This window comes from Branchiostoma floridae, chromosome 10, assembly GCF_000003815.2.
Source record: "Branchiostoma floridae strain S238N-H82 chromosome 10, Bfl_VNyyK, whole genome shotgun sequence".
Taxonomy (NCBI): Eukaryota; Metazoa; Chordata; class Leptocardii; order Amphioxiformes; family Branchiostomatidae; genus Branchiostoma; species Branchiostoma floridae.
In genome coordinates, this window is record NC_049988.1 from 17,132,656 (window position 1) to 17,146,970 (window position 14,315).

The window sequence follows — 14,315 nt, forward strand, 5'->3', positions numbered from 1 at the left end:
CGTTGAGGTTGCTGCTGTTTTGTCCGTTACTACCAAATCGGTTGATACGACTGTTGCTGTCACCATAGTCTCTACCGATGTACCTAGCTCGTCTGCAGAGGTTGAGGGCATTGTTGTCTCATCTGTGGTGTCTAGCTCCGTAGTAGAAGTCCTAGGCAAAGGTGTCTCAACTGTAGTACCTCTCTTGGTTGTAGACGTCGATGACATGGAGGTCTCTACAGAGGTACCTCTGTCGGTTGTGGAAGTTGCAGGCATAGGTGTTTCGTCCGTGGTAGCTAGCTGGGTTGAAGACGTTGGCGGCATTGGCGTCTCGTCCGTAGTACCCATGTCTGTTGTTGTAGATGTCACTGTGCGAAAGGGTGTCATTTCCGGACATTTCTATGTTTGTATACATCCGGATCGGGACCGTTTCTGGATATATCCGGACAATATCCGGACGAAATCTGACATGACTCCCCTGCGTTTTCGGAAAATTTCAGGAGTCCGGAACGGGACCATTTAATTCCTGCCTCATATCCGGATTTCCAGTAATGGAACGTTTTCGGACTCTTTGGAGACAAACCACGTTCCGAATATTTCGTATAAATCCGGATAATTTCAGAAGTCCGGAACGGGACCAAATAATTACGTCTCATATCCGGATTTCCAGTAATGGAACGTGTTCGGACTCTTTGGATACAAATCACGTTCCGAATATTTCGTATTAATCCGGATAATTTCAGGAGTCAAGAATGGGACCATATAATCATGTCGCATATCCGGATTTCAAGTAATGGAACGTTCTAGGACTCTTTGGAGACAAAACACGTTCCGAACATTTCATATTTTCTGAGCGCGTTCGGGGCTATTACGCCCCGGAAAGGTTGCATAAACTTAAGATATACTGAAACATCATAGGAACAATACAACACATTATTTCAGAATATCCAGTAACTTTACGATCATGCTAAATACCTAATATTTAACGTTCCCTGTCCGTTTTAACCCCGAAAATGCTAACTCGGTAAGGCTACATTTTGTGAAAGCTTTTCAAAGACTTTCCTGTATAAATCAGATGACACAAGTATCACAACAAATACATTATGTGGAGGAACAGATCATGTTAACGTCAAGGGGCAAATCAATATGCATTTGTCTCTTAGTCTTACCAAGGAAGTTTTAGCTCACTACAACCTCATTGGTCTTCACAAAAAGTGAAGCTCGAATGAAGCCAAAGTTAAACAGTTCACTGTCAGATCCAATAATATCAAGCCCAAGTCAATAACATCATAACAAAACTGGTCAGTTTAAATGTACAATATCAAATGTACAGTATCCGACACAAGTCTAACGTTATAAACCATACAATCAATATTCGTAGGATAAAAATGTCATTACGAAATCAGTACGACAGTCCATTTTCAAGTCCTCTATAAGTCCGTATCGTGTTGACTGTGGAATCATCGTCCGGGGCGCTCTCTTCTACGTCTTCGTGGTAGTGGACGATCATTGGCGACGGAAGATGCTCTGCCCGCAATATCGACGGCACGTCTCGAGGAAAGTCCGTTCCATTGCATAGTCCAGGCACTGTCCGTCTTCAGAGTAGAAACAGTTCTGGCAGGATTAAACGGCACCGGTCACAGACTGTCGTAAGTGTTACCAGGAGGTAGGCCTCGGTCGTCGGCATGGCAGGACAGACGATTGGGAAACAGAGGCTCAGCGGCTGGAATGGAAAAAAACCGGCTAGTAACTGCCCCGAACCCATGAACGGTACATGTAAAATTATTCAAACAACACGGCCATAAAAATCACAGCAGGGCAAGACGGGGACAAAGGCAGGAATCTGGAGTCGGCTATCATCAAAGGGTGCGGGCCACACAGATGGCACAGATAAGGACCCCCAGAGAACGAATGGAATTTTATATGCACACAATCACATTGGTCCTAGTGAGGAGATTACAGTTTCTCCTTGGTTCTATTAAAGATTTAGCCAGCCAGAACAACAGGACAGGATAGTTTAGAAGCAGCCGTTACGGCACATACAGCACAAAATAATATGAGAATTTAACTAACTACGGAACGGGCAATTTGTAAACAAGTCGGGGATGACACGCGGGGGTTCCAGCTGAAAGAGAAGTGATCTATCATACAACAATCTTTACAAAGAGATCACACTACTAATTACTAAATACACAAAACACTAGGAAGGGATAACAGACATTGCTGACAGACATATACAGAACTAAGAACGGTAACTGCTATGTATATACAATCTATGTACTAGAGAGCTACACTACTCACTTCTTGGTCCGGTAGCGGCTAGCGGCAGCGGCAAGTGAGATTCAAATCTAGTTTCAAACCTAACTGCTGTCACCAGCTGGTCTACTATTGGTCTAGTCAAGTCATGTGACTTCCTAATATAGTCTTGTTACCTAAGGACTCCTCCAGATGGTTCCAAGCAAGTTGGTGTCATCCATCATGCCTGTTTCACAGAAACACATGGCATTGTGCATTATTTTTGTGAATAAATGCATCATGTACTTACCAGTTTCAAAGTTGTACACAGCAGCAAACGCTGTGGCGCGGTGTAGGCTGTTATCTGCAACGACTGCCCCAGTAGGCGCACCGTTGACATGCCAACGTACTGGTCTGCTCGGCACTTTGCACAGCTTGCATAACCGCTTTACGAGTAACTTTTTGTCATGATATTGTCCGGATATGGACCTATCCCAAACTGCACCGCTGGTGTGGAGTGTTTTGACTGAACTTTTTCAAGATATTGTCCGGATATGGACCTATCCCAAACTGCACCGCTGGTGTGGAGTGTTTTGACTGAACTTTTTCAAGATATTGTCCGGATATGGACCTATCCCAAACTGCACCGCTGGTGTGGAGTGTTTTGACTGAACTTTTTCAAGATATTGTCCGGATATGGACCTATCCCAAACTGCACCGCTGGTGTGGAGTGTTTTGACTGAACTTTGTTCAAGATATTGTCCGGATATGGACCTATCCCAAACTGCACCGCTTGGGTGGAGTGTTTTGACTGAACTTTATTCATGATATTGTCCGGATATGGACCTATCCCAAACTGCACCGCTGGGGTGGAGTATTTTGACTGAACTTTGTTCAAGATATTGTCCGGATATGCAAAGAAACAATAATACTTGACTCATAATTGTTACCATCGCAAAGATTGCTTTCTGTGTCATTTGATTGTAAATGTCGATGTCAGTATATTTGCACATGTATATGGAAGCCTAAGCTTCAATTACCAGAAAATTACGTAAACATACATTGACATCGGGCATACTCGTTGTAGAATAAAAACACATATACAGAAGCAAAAACATTAATGACGTCTATTTGACAAGATAGGAAACCTTTTTAAGGATACCCAACAAAACAATCTCAGATTCATGTATGACAAGAAAAGTAATTTGTTAACCATTAAGTTGTCCGAAAACTGATCTCTGGAATGTTTCTGTTTTGGACATCTGTCGTAAATGGAACGGAATATGAATTCGGAAGGAGCGAAAATTTCGGCAAAAAAAATGCAGTCTTATTTGTTCAGATGCGCAATAAAACAATCACCGATTCACAATTCACGTATAAAATGCCTTTATCGGCAACGGTCAGAATATGCTAACTTCGAATCTGTCCTAAAACTAATCCATGGAATATCTGTCGCGGATATGTCTCGTAAATGGAAAGAAAAGAAAATAGTATGAATTCGAAAACATGAAACGTCCCTGACACGTATTCGGAAGAACGGGAAATTCTATCCGTCCGGGCATGTGCTGAAACATTTCATGACTCATGATATTCTGAGACATAATGAATTGAAAATGTCATCTGACAATGGCCCAGAAATAATGCACATCATGCTTCGTGCAAACTCCTAATTTGTCCGGGTATTCCTTATCGAAATATATGGACCTTGGATATGTAAAGAATGTAGACCATATCACGTATTCGGAGGCAAGAAACGTCAATGGCGCGTATCTTGAAAAGCAGGAAAGTCTTATTTGTCCGGATACATAACAAGACAATTCCTGACTCATGATATTTCCAGATATGGGAAATATTGAACATCGTGCCCGGACACAGTCCGAATATTTAACATGTCCAAAAATATGTCAACTCCGACTTTGTCCGGAAATCACACCCTTTCGCACAGTGTGTAAGTGGAATAATCGTTTCCACTGTGGTACCTAGCTCCGTTTCAACTGTCAAAGGCATAGCTGTCTCGTCCGTGGTACCTAAGTCAGTTGAAGACGTCGGACTTGTGGAGGTTTCTACACTGGTACCTAACTCGAATGTAGAGGTGGGTGGCATTGGTGTCTCGTCCGTGGTACCTCTCTTGGTTGAAGGGGTCGGGGACATCGAAGTTTCAACTGTGATACCTAGCTCTGTTGTAACTGTGGGAGGCATTGGTGTATCGTCCATGGTACCTAGCTCTGTTGTAACTGTGGGAGGCATTGGTGTATCGTCCGTGGTACCTAGCTCTGATGTAACTGTGGGAGGCATTGGTGTGTCGTCCGTGGTACCTAGCTGTGTGGTGGAGGTCGGAGGCATTGGTGTCTCATCCAAAGTGTCTATTGTGGTACCTTCTTCCGTTGTAACTGTGGAAGGCATTGGAGTTTCTACCGTGGCACCTTTTCCCGTTGTTGAAGTAAGTACCTCAGTAGTTTCACCTGTAGCACCTTGTGCAGTTGCCTCAGTTTGTGGCATGGAGGTCTCCTCTGTTACAACTTCGGTAGTAAAAACCGAAGTATCCTCTGTTTCAGTCGAAGGTGTTGCTATCGTCGTTTTCCTCGTAGGACTCCGCTCTGCCCTGGTAGTTGGGAGAATCATAGTGGTTTCTTTTGTAAGAGTCTGCTGTGTCGCAGAGGTTGAGGACGAAATAGTAGATTCTGTGACGTCGCCATTCGTTGTTGCCGCTGGCGTTAACGTTGTTTCCTCTGTGCTATCTGCCTCATCAGAGGTACTCAGAATTATCGTCGTATCTTCTGTAGTGCCGAGTTCAGATGCTGTACTTGGAGGCGGCATGGTTTCTGTTGTAGCCGTGGTTTCAGTCGATGTAGTAGTCGGTGGTAGCTTGGTCTCTACAGTGGCCGTTGAAGGCACCGTGTTTTCTGGTGAGGTACGCCCCTGGATTGTAGTAGATTCATCTGTACTGTCTGTTACATCTGTTTCTGTGGTAATTTGTAGTATCGTGGTTTCTTCTGCAGTACCCGGCACCGCTGTCGACGTCGATGGCATGTCAGTATTCTCTGTGATGCCCTGTTCTGTTGTTGTAGTTATGATGGTTGTGGTTTTAGTGGTTCCTGTGCTATCTTTAGTACTAGATGATGGAAATGTCGTTTCTTCTGTAACTGTGTTGACTGTTGTCTCTTCTGTACCGGTCTCCAGACTAGTGGTCAGTGCTGTAGAGAACTCCAACGTTCCCTGTTGTCCAGGAGTGGTAATTGCTGGGTTCGTGATTTCTCTTGTACTTCCTACTTGTTCCGTAGTTACCATCCTAGGACTCGTTGCCATGGTACCAAGTGATGAAACAGTAGTCGGCATTGTCGTTTGCTCAGTCGCAGATATCCCCGTAGACGTAGATGGCGGTACTGTGGTCCTTTTCGTGGTACCCGTCTCTTCCTCAGTTGTTTCGTCTGTGATTACCGTGGTCACCTGTAGTAAGGTCGTCTCCTCCGATGTACCAAAGTCTGTAGAAGTTGATGGAGCTGCCGTCGTACTTTCTGTGGTACCCTGTGCCATGGTGCTTCCATACGTTGTTGGCGGCATAGTGGTCTCACCCGTGGTGCCTCGTCCCAACGATGTACCCGTGGATAACGTTGTTTCATCTGTGGTACCAGTTGCTTTGTTGGTAATTGTCGCTGCAGTGGTTTCTTCCGTAGAACCTGCCATGTGTGTAACTGTGGGTACCGTCATGGTTTTCTGACTGGTAGTTGCACCAGTTGCTGTTATGATGGTGGTGGTTTCTTTGGTGTTGTCTGTTTTTGCTGTAGTTGGTGTATTCGACGTTTCATCTTCTGTACCAATGTCCAGCGCTGTTGTAAGAACAACTGTAGTTTCCATCGTTGTAGTTTTCCTTGTCGTACCAGACTCAGTGGTTGTAGCCGGTGGAAGAGTTGTTGTCTCCGTTGCACCTTGTCCTATTGTAGCCCTTGTGGTTGTCTCGGCTAAAGTCGTTGTTTTCTTTGTACTTCCAAAATCATCAGTTGTTTCGACTTCCATAGTGATAATTTCTGTAGTACCAGGTTCCACAGTTGTTCGTTCAGTCGTTTTTTCCGTCATTGTACTTTTGTTTGTGACGCCCAGCGTTGTTCCAGTACTTAATCCAGTAGTCATCGTTGTCTCCATTGAGGTATTCAAAATTGACGATGTACCAACGGTCCCTGTAGAAGTTCGGTCTGTTTTTGCTGCCGTTGTCATACTGGTCTTAGGTACTGTAGTGATTTCAGTAGTACCTTTACTCGTCGACATCTGTGGTGTTGTAGATGGCCCTAGTGTAGTTTCTTCCGTAGTGGTCATTTCAAAAGTGACGACACTTGTTTGACTTCCAATGGTTTCTTCTGTTGTAGTTATTTCCGAAGTCGCTGTGGGGCGCTCTGTGGATGATGTTGCAGTGCCTATCGTCCCGGTTGTGTCGGTTGACGATGTGGTGGTATCGGGTGGTACCGTGCTTTTGTCTATGGTACCTTGCGTAGATGGTACCATTGTGCTGCTGCCGGTCCTATCGTCTGTTGTGGCTTCTGTTGGTCTCGTCTGCTCAGTTGAGGATGGCGTTGTGGATTGCGTCTCCTCTGTACGTAGAAAATAGTATCATATTTAGAAGTATTTGGTTTCATTCTAATATGCTCTGCTTAGCTACAGACTATAGATAACCTGTCAGTATAGTAAGAAACGTAAATAAATTCAATGTATTTTGATGTGAAATATTCTATTAGCTGGTATTGAAAAATTGCAGCATATCTACCGCAAGTTCATCTGTATCCGCCAGGTATCCTATATCCGTTGTTTCTAAAAACACAGAGTTTTGGGGAATATCAAATCGACGGACGGTGGTTTCAAAGTACAATATTGCAATTTGAAACCAACGTACGTTGACTTGATATTCCTAAATACCCTTTTTTCAAAGACAACGGATATAGGTTACCCCGCGGATAAAGGTGAACTAGATTTAGACTATGTCTTACCTGGTATTTCTGTGACAATGTCGGTAGTAAACAGAACCGCAGTTGTTTGTTCTGTCTGCTCACCGGTGGACTGCGTTGTTGAAGGCGCCGTTGTCTCTGACGTCGTCGATTCTTGTGTACTAGACTGTGACATAGTGCGCATAGTTGTCGACGCATCCTCAGTAACAGGAGACGTGGAGGCACTCATTGAGGATTCCATAGTTCCAGTTGTAACCTCTTCTGTTGAAACGTCAGTGGTAACCGGTGGACTTGTGGCCGTTGGCTGGGGAGTGGATGTTTGAACAGTTGTCCTTTGGGTTGTTGCCTGACTTGTTGGCTGTGTAAACGTTGTAATAGAATTCTGGGTCGTTTCTAGGGTTGTCTCTCTTTTTCCCGATGTAGTCATTCCAGATGTAGCCGTGAGTCCTGTTGTTACGTCTATTGTTGATATATCCGTTGTAATGTCAGGCGTTGTGTCGGTCGTAACGTCCGTATCTGCTTGTGTTGTAATTTCAGACACAAAATTGCTTGAAGAGGGTGGTGGCTCTGTCGTTCGCTCCGTTGTACTTTTCGCTGTGGTAGCAGTTGTAGACGTTGTAACGTACGTTGTTTCAACGGTTGTCACAGAAACATCCGTACTAGACACTTCATCTGCGACGTCAGTAGATAGCGACATGCTTTCAGGTGTTGTCTGCTGAGTTGCAGTTCCTCCGTCCGTCGCATGGAGCGCAGTGGTATCAGTTGCCGCGCCAGTGCTGAAACCAGTCGACAGGGCCTCGGTTGTAGTTTGTAACGTAAAAGAATCTTCAGTTGTAACTTCGGTACCAACGGTAGACAATTCAGTTGTACCTGTAGATCTTTCTACAGCTGTGGTTGGTGGAGGTGTTGTGACGTCACTGGACAGTACCCCGGATGTACTTTGAATATTAGTACTTGAGAAGGCCTCGGTTGTGGTTCGCAACGTAAAAGAATCTTCGGTTGCAACTTCGGTGCCAACGGAGGAAAATTCCGTTGTATCAGTAGATAGGCCAGCGGTCGTCGTTGGTGGAGGTGTTGTAACCCCACTGGAAAATATCCCGGATGTACTTGAGAAGGCCTCGGTTGTGGTACGCACCGTAAAAGAATCTTCGGTTGTAACTTCGGTGCCAACGGAAGAAAATTCGGTTACATCAGTAGATATTTCTGCAGCTGTGGTTGGTGGAGGCGTTGTTACGTCACTGGAAATTATCCCGGATGTAGTTTGAAAACCAGAGCTTGAAAAGGCCTCGGTTGTAGTACGCACCGTAAAAGAATCCTCCGTTGTTACTTCGTTGCCAACGGAGGAAAATTCTGTTGTATCAGTAGATGGGCCAACGGTCGTTGTTGGTGGAGGTGTTGTAACGTCTCTAGAAAATAACCCGGATGAACCAGTTGAGAAAGCCTCGGTTGTAGTTTGCGCCGTAACAAAATCTTCGGTTGTTACTTCGGTGCCAACGGAGGAAAATTCGGTTACATCAGTAGATCTTTCTATAGCTGTGGTTGGCGGAGGCGTTGTTACGTCACTGGATAGCGTCCCGGATGTACTGAAACTAGCTGAGAAGGCATCGGTTGTAGTTCGCATCGTGAAAGAATCTACCGTTGTAACTTCTGTACCAACGGATGACAGTTCGGTTGTACCTGTAGATATTTCTACAGCTGTGGTTGGTGGAGGCGTGGTGACGTCAGTGGACAATATCCCGGATGTACTTAAATCAGTCGAGAAAGCCTCCGTTGTAGTTCTTACCGTGAGAGCATTTACCGTTGTAACTTCGGTACCAACGGACGACAACTCGGTTGTATCAGTAGAGCTTTCAACAACTGTTGTTGGTGGAGGTGTTGTGACGTCACTGGACATTACCCCGGATGTACTTTGCATACCGGTCGTCTGCGTTTGCGCAGAACCTTGAATGCTTGAAGTAGCATCAGTGATCTCAGTTGTGCTAATCACCTGTGTGCTCTCCTCGGTGGTCGCCATGCTGTTCAGTTCTATCTCTGTGGTTACGGCTGTATTCTCTGATATTGTTTCAGCTGTCAACATATTTGTAGTCGCTATGGATGACGGGAAGCTTGTGGTTGACGTCATTTCCTCTGACGTGATTGGTGTCGTTTGTTCCCCTGTTTTGGTCGCCATGGTAGTTTCCCTCTCTGTTGTGGCATGTTGATTCATAGACGTTTTGCTTGAGATCAAAGTCGTGAAATCTGTCATAGATGACACCTCTGTGCTGTCGGTGGAAGTGACCCCAGTAGATACTGACAACTCAGTCGTCGCTTCTGTTGTCACAATGTCAGAAGTTCTATCTAGTTCTGTAGAGATCACATTCGTTGTCAGAGCTGTTGAACTTTCCGATGCATCCCCTGTCGCAGTCTGTAACGTGTATTTCGTAGAGACAGACCTTGTTGAAGTCTCTGACTCTGTTGACATATTTTCGTTCGTAGTTTCCTCTAATGGCGAAGACGTGGGAGGGAAAGTAGTGATTTGTGTGGAGAATTCGGTGGAATTTTCAGCAGTGTTAGTGACCTGGGTAACGGATGATACTGTTGTTTGCGTTCGGATATCTGTTGAACTGTCAACGACTGTAGTTGTATCAGGCGGTAATGTTGGCATCGGTGTTGTAGTACCGTCATAAGATGTTGTATCTCCAGTTGCGGCCATGTCTGTAGCGTCTGTTGTAGACATCTTTGAAGCTGTAATCAGTGTTCGCGTATCTGTTGAACTGTCCACGACTGTTGTTGTACTAGGGGGCGATGTTGCTATCGTTGATACAGCACTTTGGTCTGTTGTTGTCTCCCCAGTTGGCATCGGCGTTGTAGTACCATCATAAAATGTTGTATCGTCAGTTGCGGCTATGTCTGTTGCGTCTGTTGTAGAATCTGATGTCTTCGTGGCTGTTATTAGTGTTCTCGTATCTGTAGAAGTGTACATTTCTGTTGATGTAACAGGGGGCGATGTCGCTATCGTTGTTGCGGCGCTTTGGTCTATTGTTGTCTCCCCAGTTGCCCTCGTACTTGTGACGTCAGTTGTACCCGGAAGTGACGTAGTACCCATAGCTAAAGACAGAACAACACCGATATCACGTTATATGGAAACATTTTAATGATACAATCATTGATTGCGCACATACAACTGTATCGTACGTCTGCTTTGCAGTGGGTCATTTCCACGACCAGAACTCGAGATATCAAAACAGGACGTTCTGTTGCAGTACCGAAATAAGTCGCTAGGGGGCCCAGAGTCTAATCGTTTCCAGGTCGCCATAGGTCACAAGGAAAACAGCAGAAATTGGAGAATATAAAATATAGACAGATAACATGCCAGAGAAGTTAGCTGTCCGAGGAGTACGGTTTGCGATCAGGGTTCTTCGCTGGTATGTTATCTGGCTATATTTGTCCAATTTGTATTTTTTTCCAGCAATCTGAGGAGCCTGGTAGAAGCTAAGACTTCCATACGGACCTCATTCGGGCTTGAATATATGCGTACGTGTGAACCTACTTTTAGACGGCGACACTCATTCTGCGTAATTGACGAAATAGCTAGGGCGTGCATACTTGGGGAAATACATGATGGGCCACCGTACTGCACACTACACGATGCCTGTATGTATCAAGCTTGCATCCTTTTGTATCCTGGGAACTGATCCCTTGTCTCGATGCCACTATATAGGATAGCGTGACAAGATTTGTTTGTTTAAATACAGTCTCTGCGTCACCAGAACATGCTTTCATACAGCGTTAAATACAGCGATGTTATCTATTGCTAAGCTACATTGTGGTAAATAGTTCCAATGTTTGTCTCAAACCAACAAAACTTTGTTTTGAATCTAGCAATACTCTCCGTTGTCCTGGAATGATATAATGTATAAGCCCAATAATAAGGTGTGTAAGCCCCCCAGACAATGTTATGAATAAGCCCCTCTCCCAACTATAGGGCTCTTTTGTGAAGAAGAATTTTCGGATAACCTTGCTTAAGGCAGATATTCAATGACAGAATAAAATGAATAGAGTGAAAAATTGCCTCATTGGTTTCGCTAGAGCCCGTTTTGTCAACAGTACATTTGAGGTCACAAATCAAAACTCCATTTTGCTCGTAGACACACCAAAAAAACGTATTTGAAAAGAGCACGTCTAAGAACCCCCTAAACGTATCGGAAGGAGTAAAGATCCATGTAAAGATCCATGCAGGTGTGACTGGATCAAACTAATGATATCATATAGAACATATAATGTCCTTAGTGAAATAAATCTGTCCGGATATGCAGCTTGTACTCTTCGGAACAAATTTGGTGTGTTACACTATGAGGCGGTTTATCGAGCATGTAATACATCAAACAAATCTCGCGTCCCTAAAAGTGCACTGTGAGATCTCATGACATAAAAATTTGAATTATGGGGTATCACGTGATCATGTGATTGACAGTTAAGTCCGTGATTACGATGACATTTTGATCGATACAACAGACCACAATTTGTTACCGATTAGGGTCCATTTATGTCGTCAGCACTTAGAGGTCACAGAGGTCACGCACTCTTTCTGACACGACTAGATAATGGGGAGGGGGGCGCAGTTCTATGGACCAGTTTTCGTCCTATATAGACCGGCTCTTCTCATCTTCTTGGTTGTGTCAAGATTAGAATTTCACAAGTAGAGTTATACGTTTTCTTTTTAATAGGTATTTTTAATGGAGGGTCATCTGGCTACTTCTATACATTGAACTAAGCTGATGTTGGTGGAAATAATCATGCAGGAAGATAGCAGGGAACACTGTTTTTCAGCGCTTACAGATTGTATAGATCTGTATACAGGAGTGAAACAGTTGTCATCGCGAGAATTCCATAGTTTGGCAGTCTGAGAAAAGAAGATTTTGAAATCTGACTAACAGTCGAGTGATAAACAGTACCGGTATAGCTGGTACTAACGTAATAAACTTGCCGTGGCATTTATGTCAAACCAGTGCACAGAGACATGACGAATAAGATAGGTCAGTAAAAACGGTTATATCATGTCTAAATTTATGTAAAATGAGTGCACAGAGAAATGACGAAGAACACAGTAGGTTTAACTTGATAAAAAACGGTGATACAATGTCTACAATCTTTTCTCGCATCTCTGTGTTACAAACCTATCGGATTGGAATAACGCGACGCAGATTACCCAGACTGTAAGGACAAATCATTTGCTAGGCTTTTAAGACATTCTCTGTCATTTGAAGTGTTGCTGAATACATTACTTATCAGGAATTAGAGCGGAAACCCCAATTAGAACGCGTATTCTATCTGGATTGTGCCAGTAGTTGTCTGTCCAGTTTTCGGTTGTTTAAAAAAAATCCGGGTCAGGTGGATTGACACATATGTTAAGACTTCGCAACTGATACGATGTTGAACCCTCTATCAGCTTGTCCAGGACAGAAGGTACAACAAATTGGAGGTCAATAGTCAACCTTGACATTTGTCCTTCCAAGGCCTTACCCACATACGAAATGTCATCAAGATCCAATCACGATTTAAGTTATGCCGACTACAATAATCCGAGAAACACATACAGACGCGTACAGACACGCCCCAAACAATACTTTCCATTTTTATGGATGTAACAAGGACGCCATTTTCATAGGCTGAAATGTTCAATCAGCAACGATTCAACCTCCTTAGTCTCAAATTCCAAGTACAGGGGAAGTCTGCTTGTGCAGAAGATTTTTTTTTGTTCAGTACGGTTCTCGTGGTCAATTATATTTTTAGGTACAAATCCCGCTGTTTTGTGTGTTAAAGGTGTCTAAATATCTATAGTAGTGAAGCCTAATAAGCGGCATGCAAGACAAAGATAAATGCGAAGACAAAGATAAATGAGATATTCCATGCATCTACTTGGACAAAAGCATCTTGTCAGCATGAATTACAAATCTCCTTTTCTGTTAAATACTCGAACAAAAGACAGATATGATGAAGCGAAATATGATTGATTGCGAAGGTGATTCGTCATTTTCCTTCTCTGAAGTCCCCGACATTGTCAAAACACAATGATCTGCATGTGGATACATTTTATGTGTCGAATATTTTACATTAAAACAAAAATCCCAAGCAGTAATAAGAAGATGTAACCAAATTTTGACACATGTATCTTCTTCATGGGACTGGTATTAGCCCTACGTGTTAGAAGCTAAATTAACTTTCATGTAAATATTTCACATGCTTTACTTTTAGTGAAACCAATGGCTGATTTTGTTTTCCCGAGGGACAGTTTATTCACATCTCATTCACGACTGAGAATGGGTCGAATGGAAACGTTTTCAATGTAGGTCAATCCATGAGAATCTTAAGCTAGCAATCCTATGGGGAAAGACTACTAGTATATGTCCTCCCTAGAGACCTACTAATGTATAACGGTATTTCATATATCAATTCTTAACAATCTATATATACAATATAAACAAAATTACCAACATTTTTATCCAAGCAAATCATATCCATTTATAAGAGGATGGTACTATCAGGTACATCTACGATCTATGATTTATCTACCTAAGTCATATATCCAACATTGATATGTAAGATATAACCGCCCCTTGAGATTTAGTCATGTTTTAACGTACGTTAAATAAAATGGGGGACGAAAAGTGGTTTGACCTTTGTGGTTAAGGTCACACGCCATCTTTGTTTGGAACCTTCTGATGACTCCAATATTCATCTTCACCATACCCTTATGGTTCTATTCGACTTTTATAAACTGCAAAGGTAAAGCTGTCAATAGGCAATGTCTTTGATCTTAGAAAGATCAAAGCGGATAAGATGTTGATAGAAATGTTGATAGAATTTTCATCTAACAGTGACTTTTTAAAGGTATACACACGTACCTCCAAATTTGTCACTCCGTGAACAAGATGGACTGATAACCATAAAAAATTTGTGTAACGTTTAAATATAAATCACTGTAAGATGGAAAAGAAACTGTGCTCTTACGTAACTGGTAAATCTCTTCAACGTTAACGAATTGATTTTAAAAGAGGTAAAGAGATTTTAGTCACAAAAGCGTTAGAATAAGTCCCTGAACCTTAGAGAACCTTAATTCGAAGAAAGCATCTCAATTATAATCTCCAAGCAGATCCTACGGTAGCATAAGATAGTATCAAAAGCTGC

At 43.1% G+C, this 14,315-nt stretch overlaps 1 protein-coding gene across 1 annotated transcript in view; it reads right to left on the bottom strand.

The window, feature by feature from the left end:
* Positions 1 to 3,341: 3,341 nt before the first annotated feature.
* Positions 3,342 to 14,315, bottom strand: part of LOC118424986 (mucin-2-like) — a 13,881-nt gene continuing 2,907 nt past the window's right edge. The window contains exons 2-4 of the mRNA XM_035833799.1: positions 7,191 to 10,235; positions 4,186 to 6,797; positions 3,342 to 3,362 (exon numbers count right to left, since the gene is read on the bottom strand). Of these exons, the coding sequence (XP_035689692.1) occupies positions 3,342 to 3,362; positions 4,186 to 6,797; positions 7,191 to 10,235 (5,678 nt within the window). The remainder of the gene's footprint in view (positions 3,363 to 4,185; positions 6,798 to 7,190; positions 10,236 to 14,315) is intronic.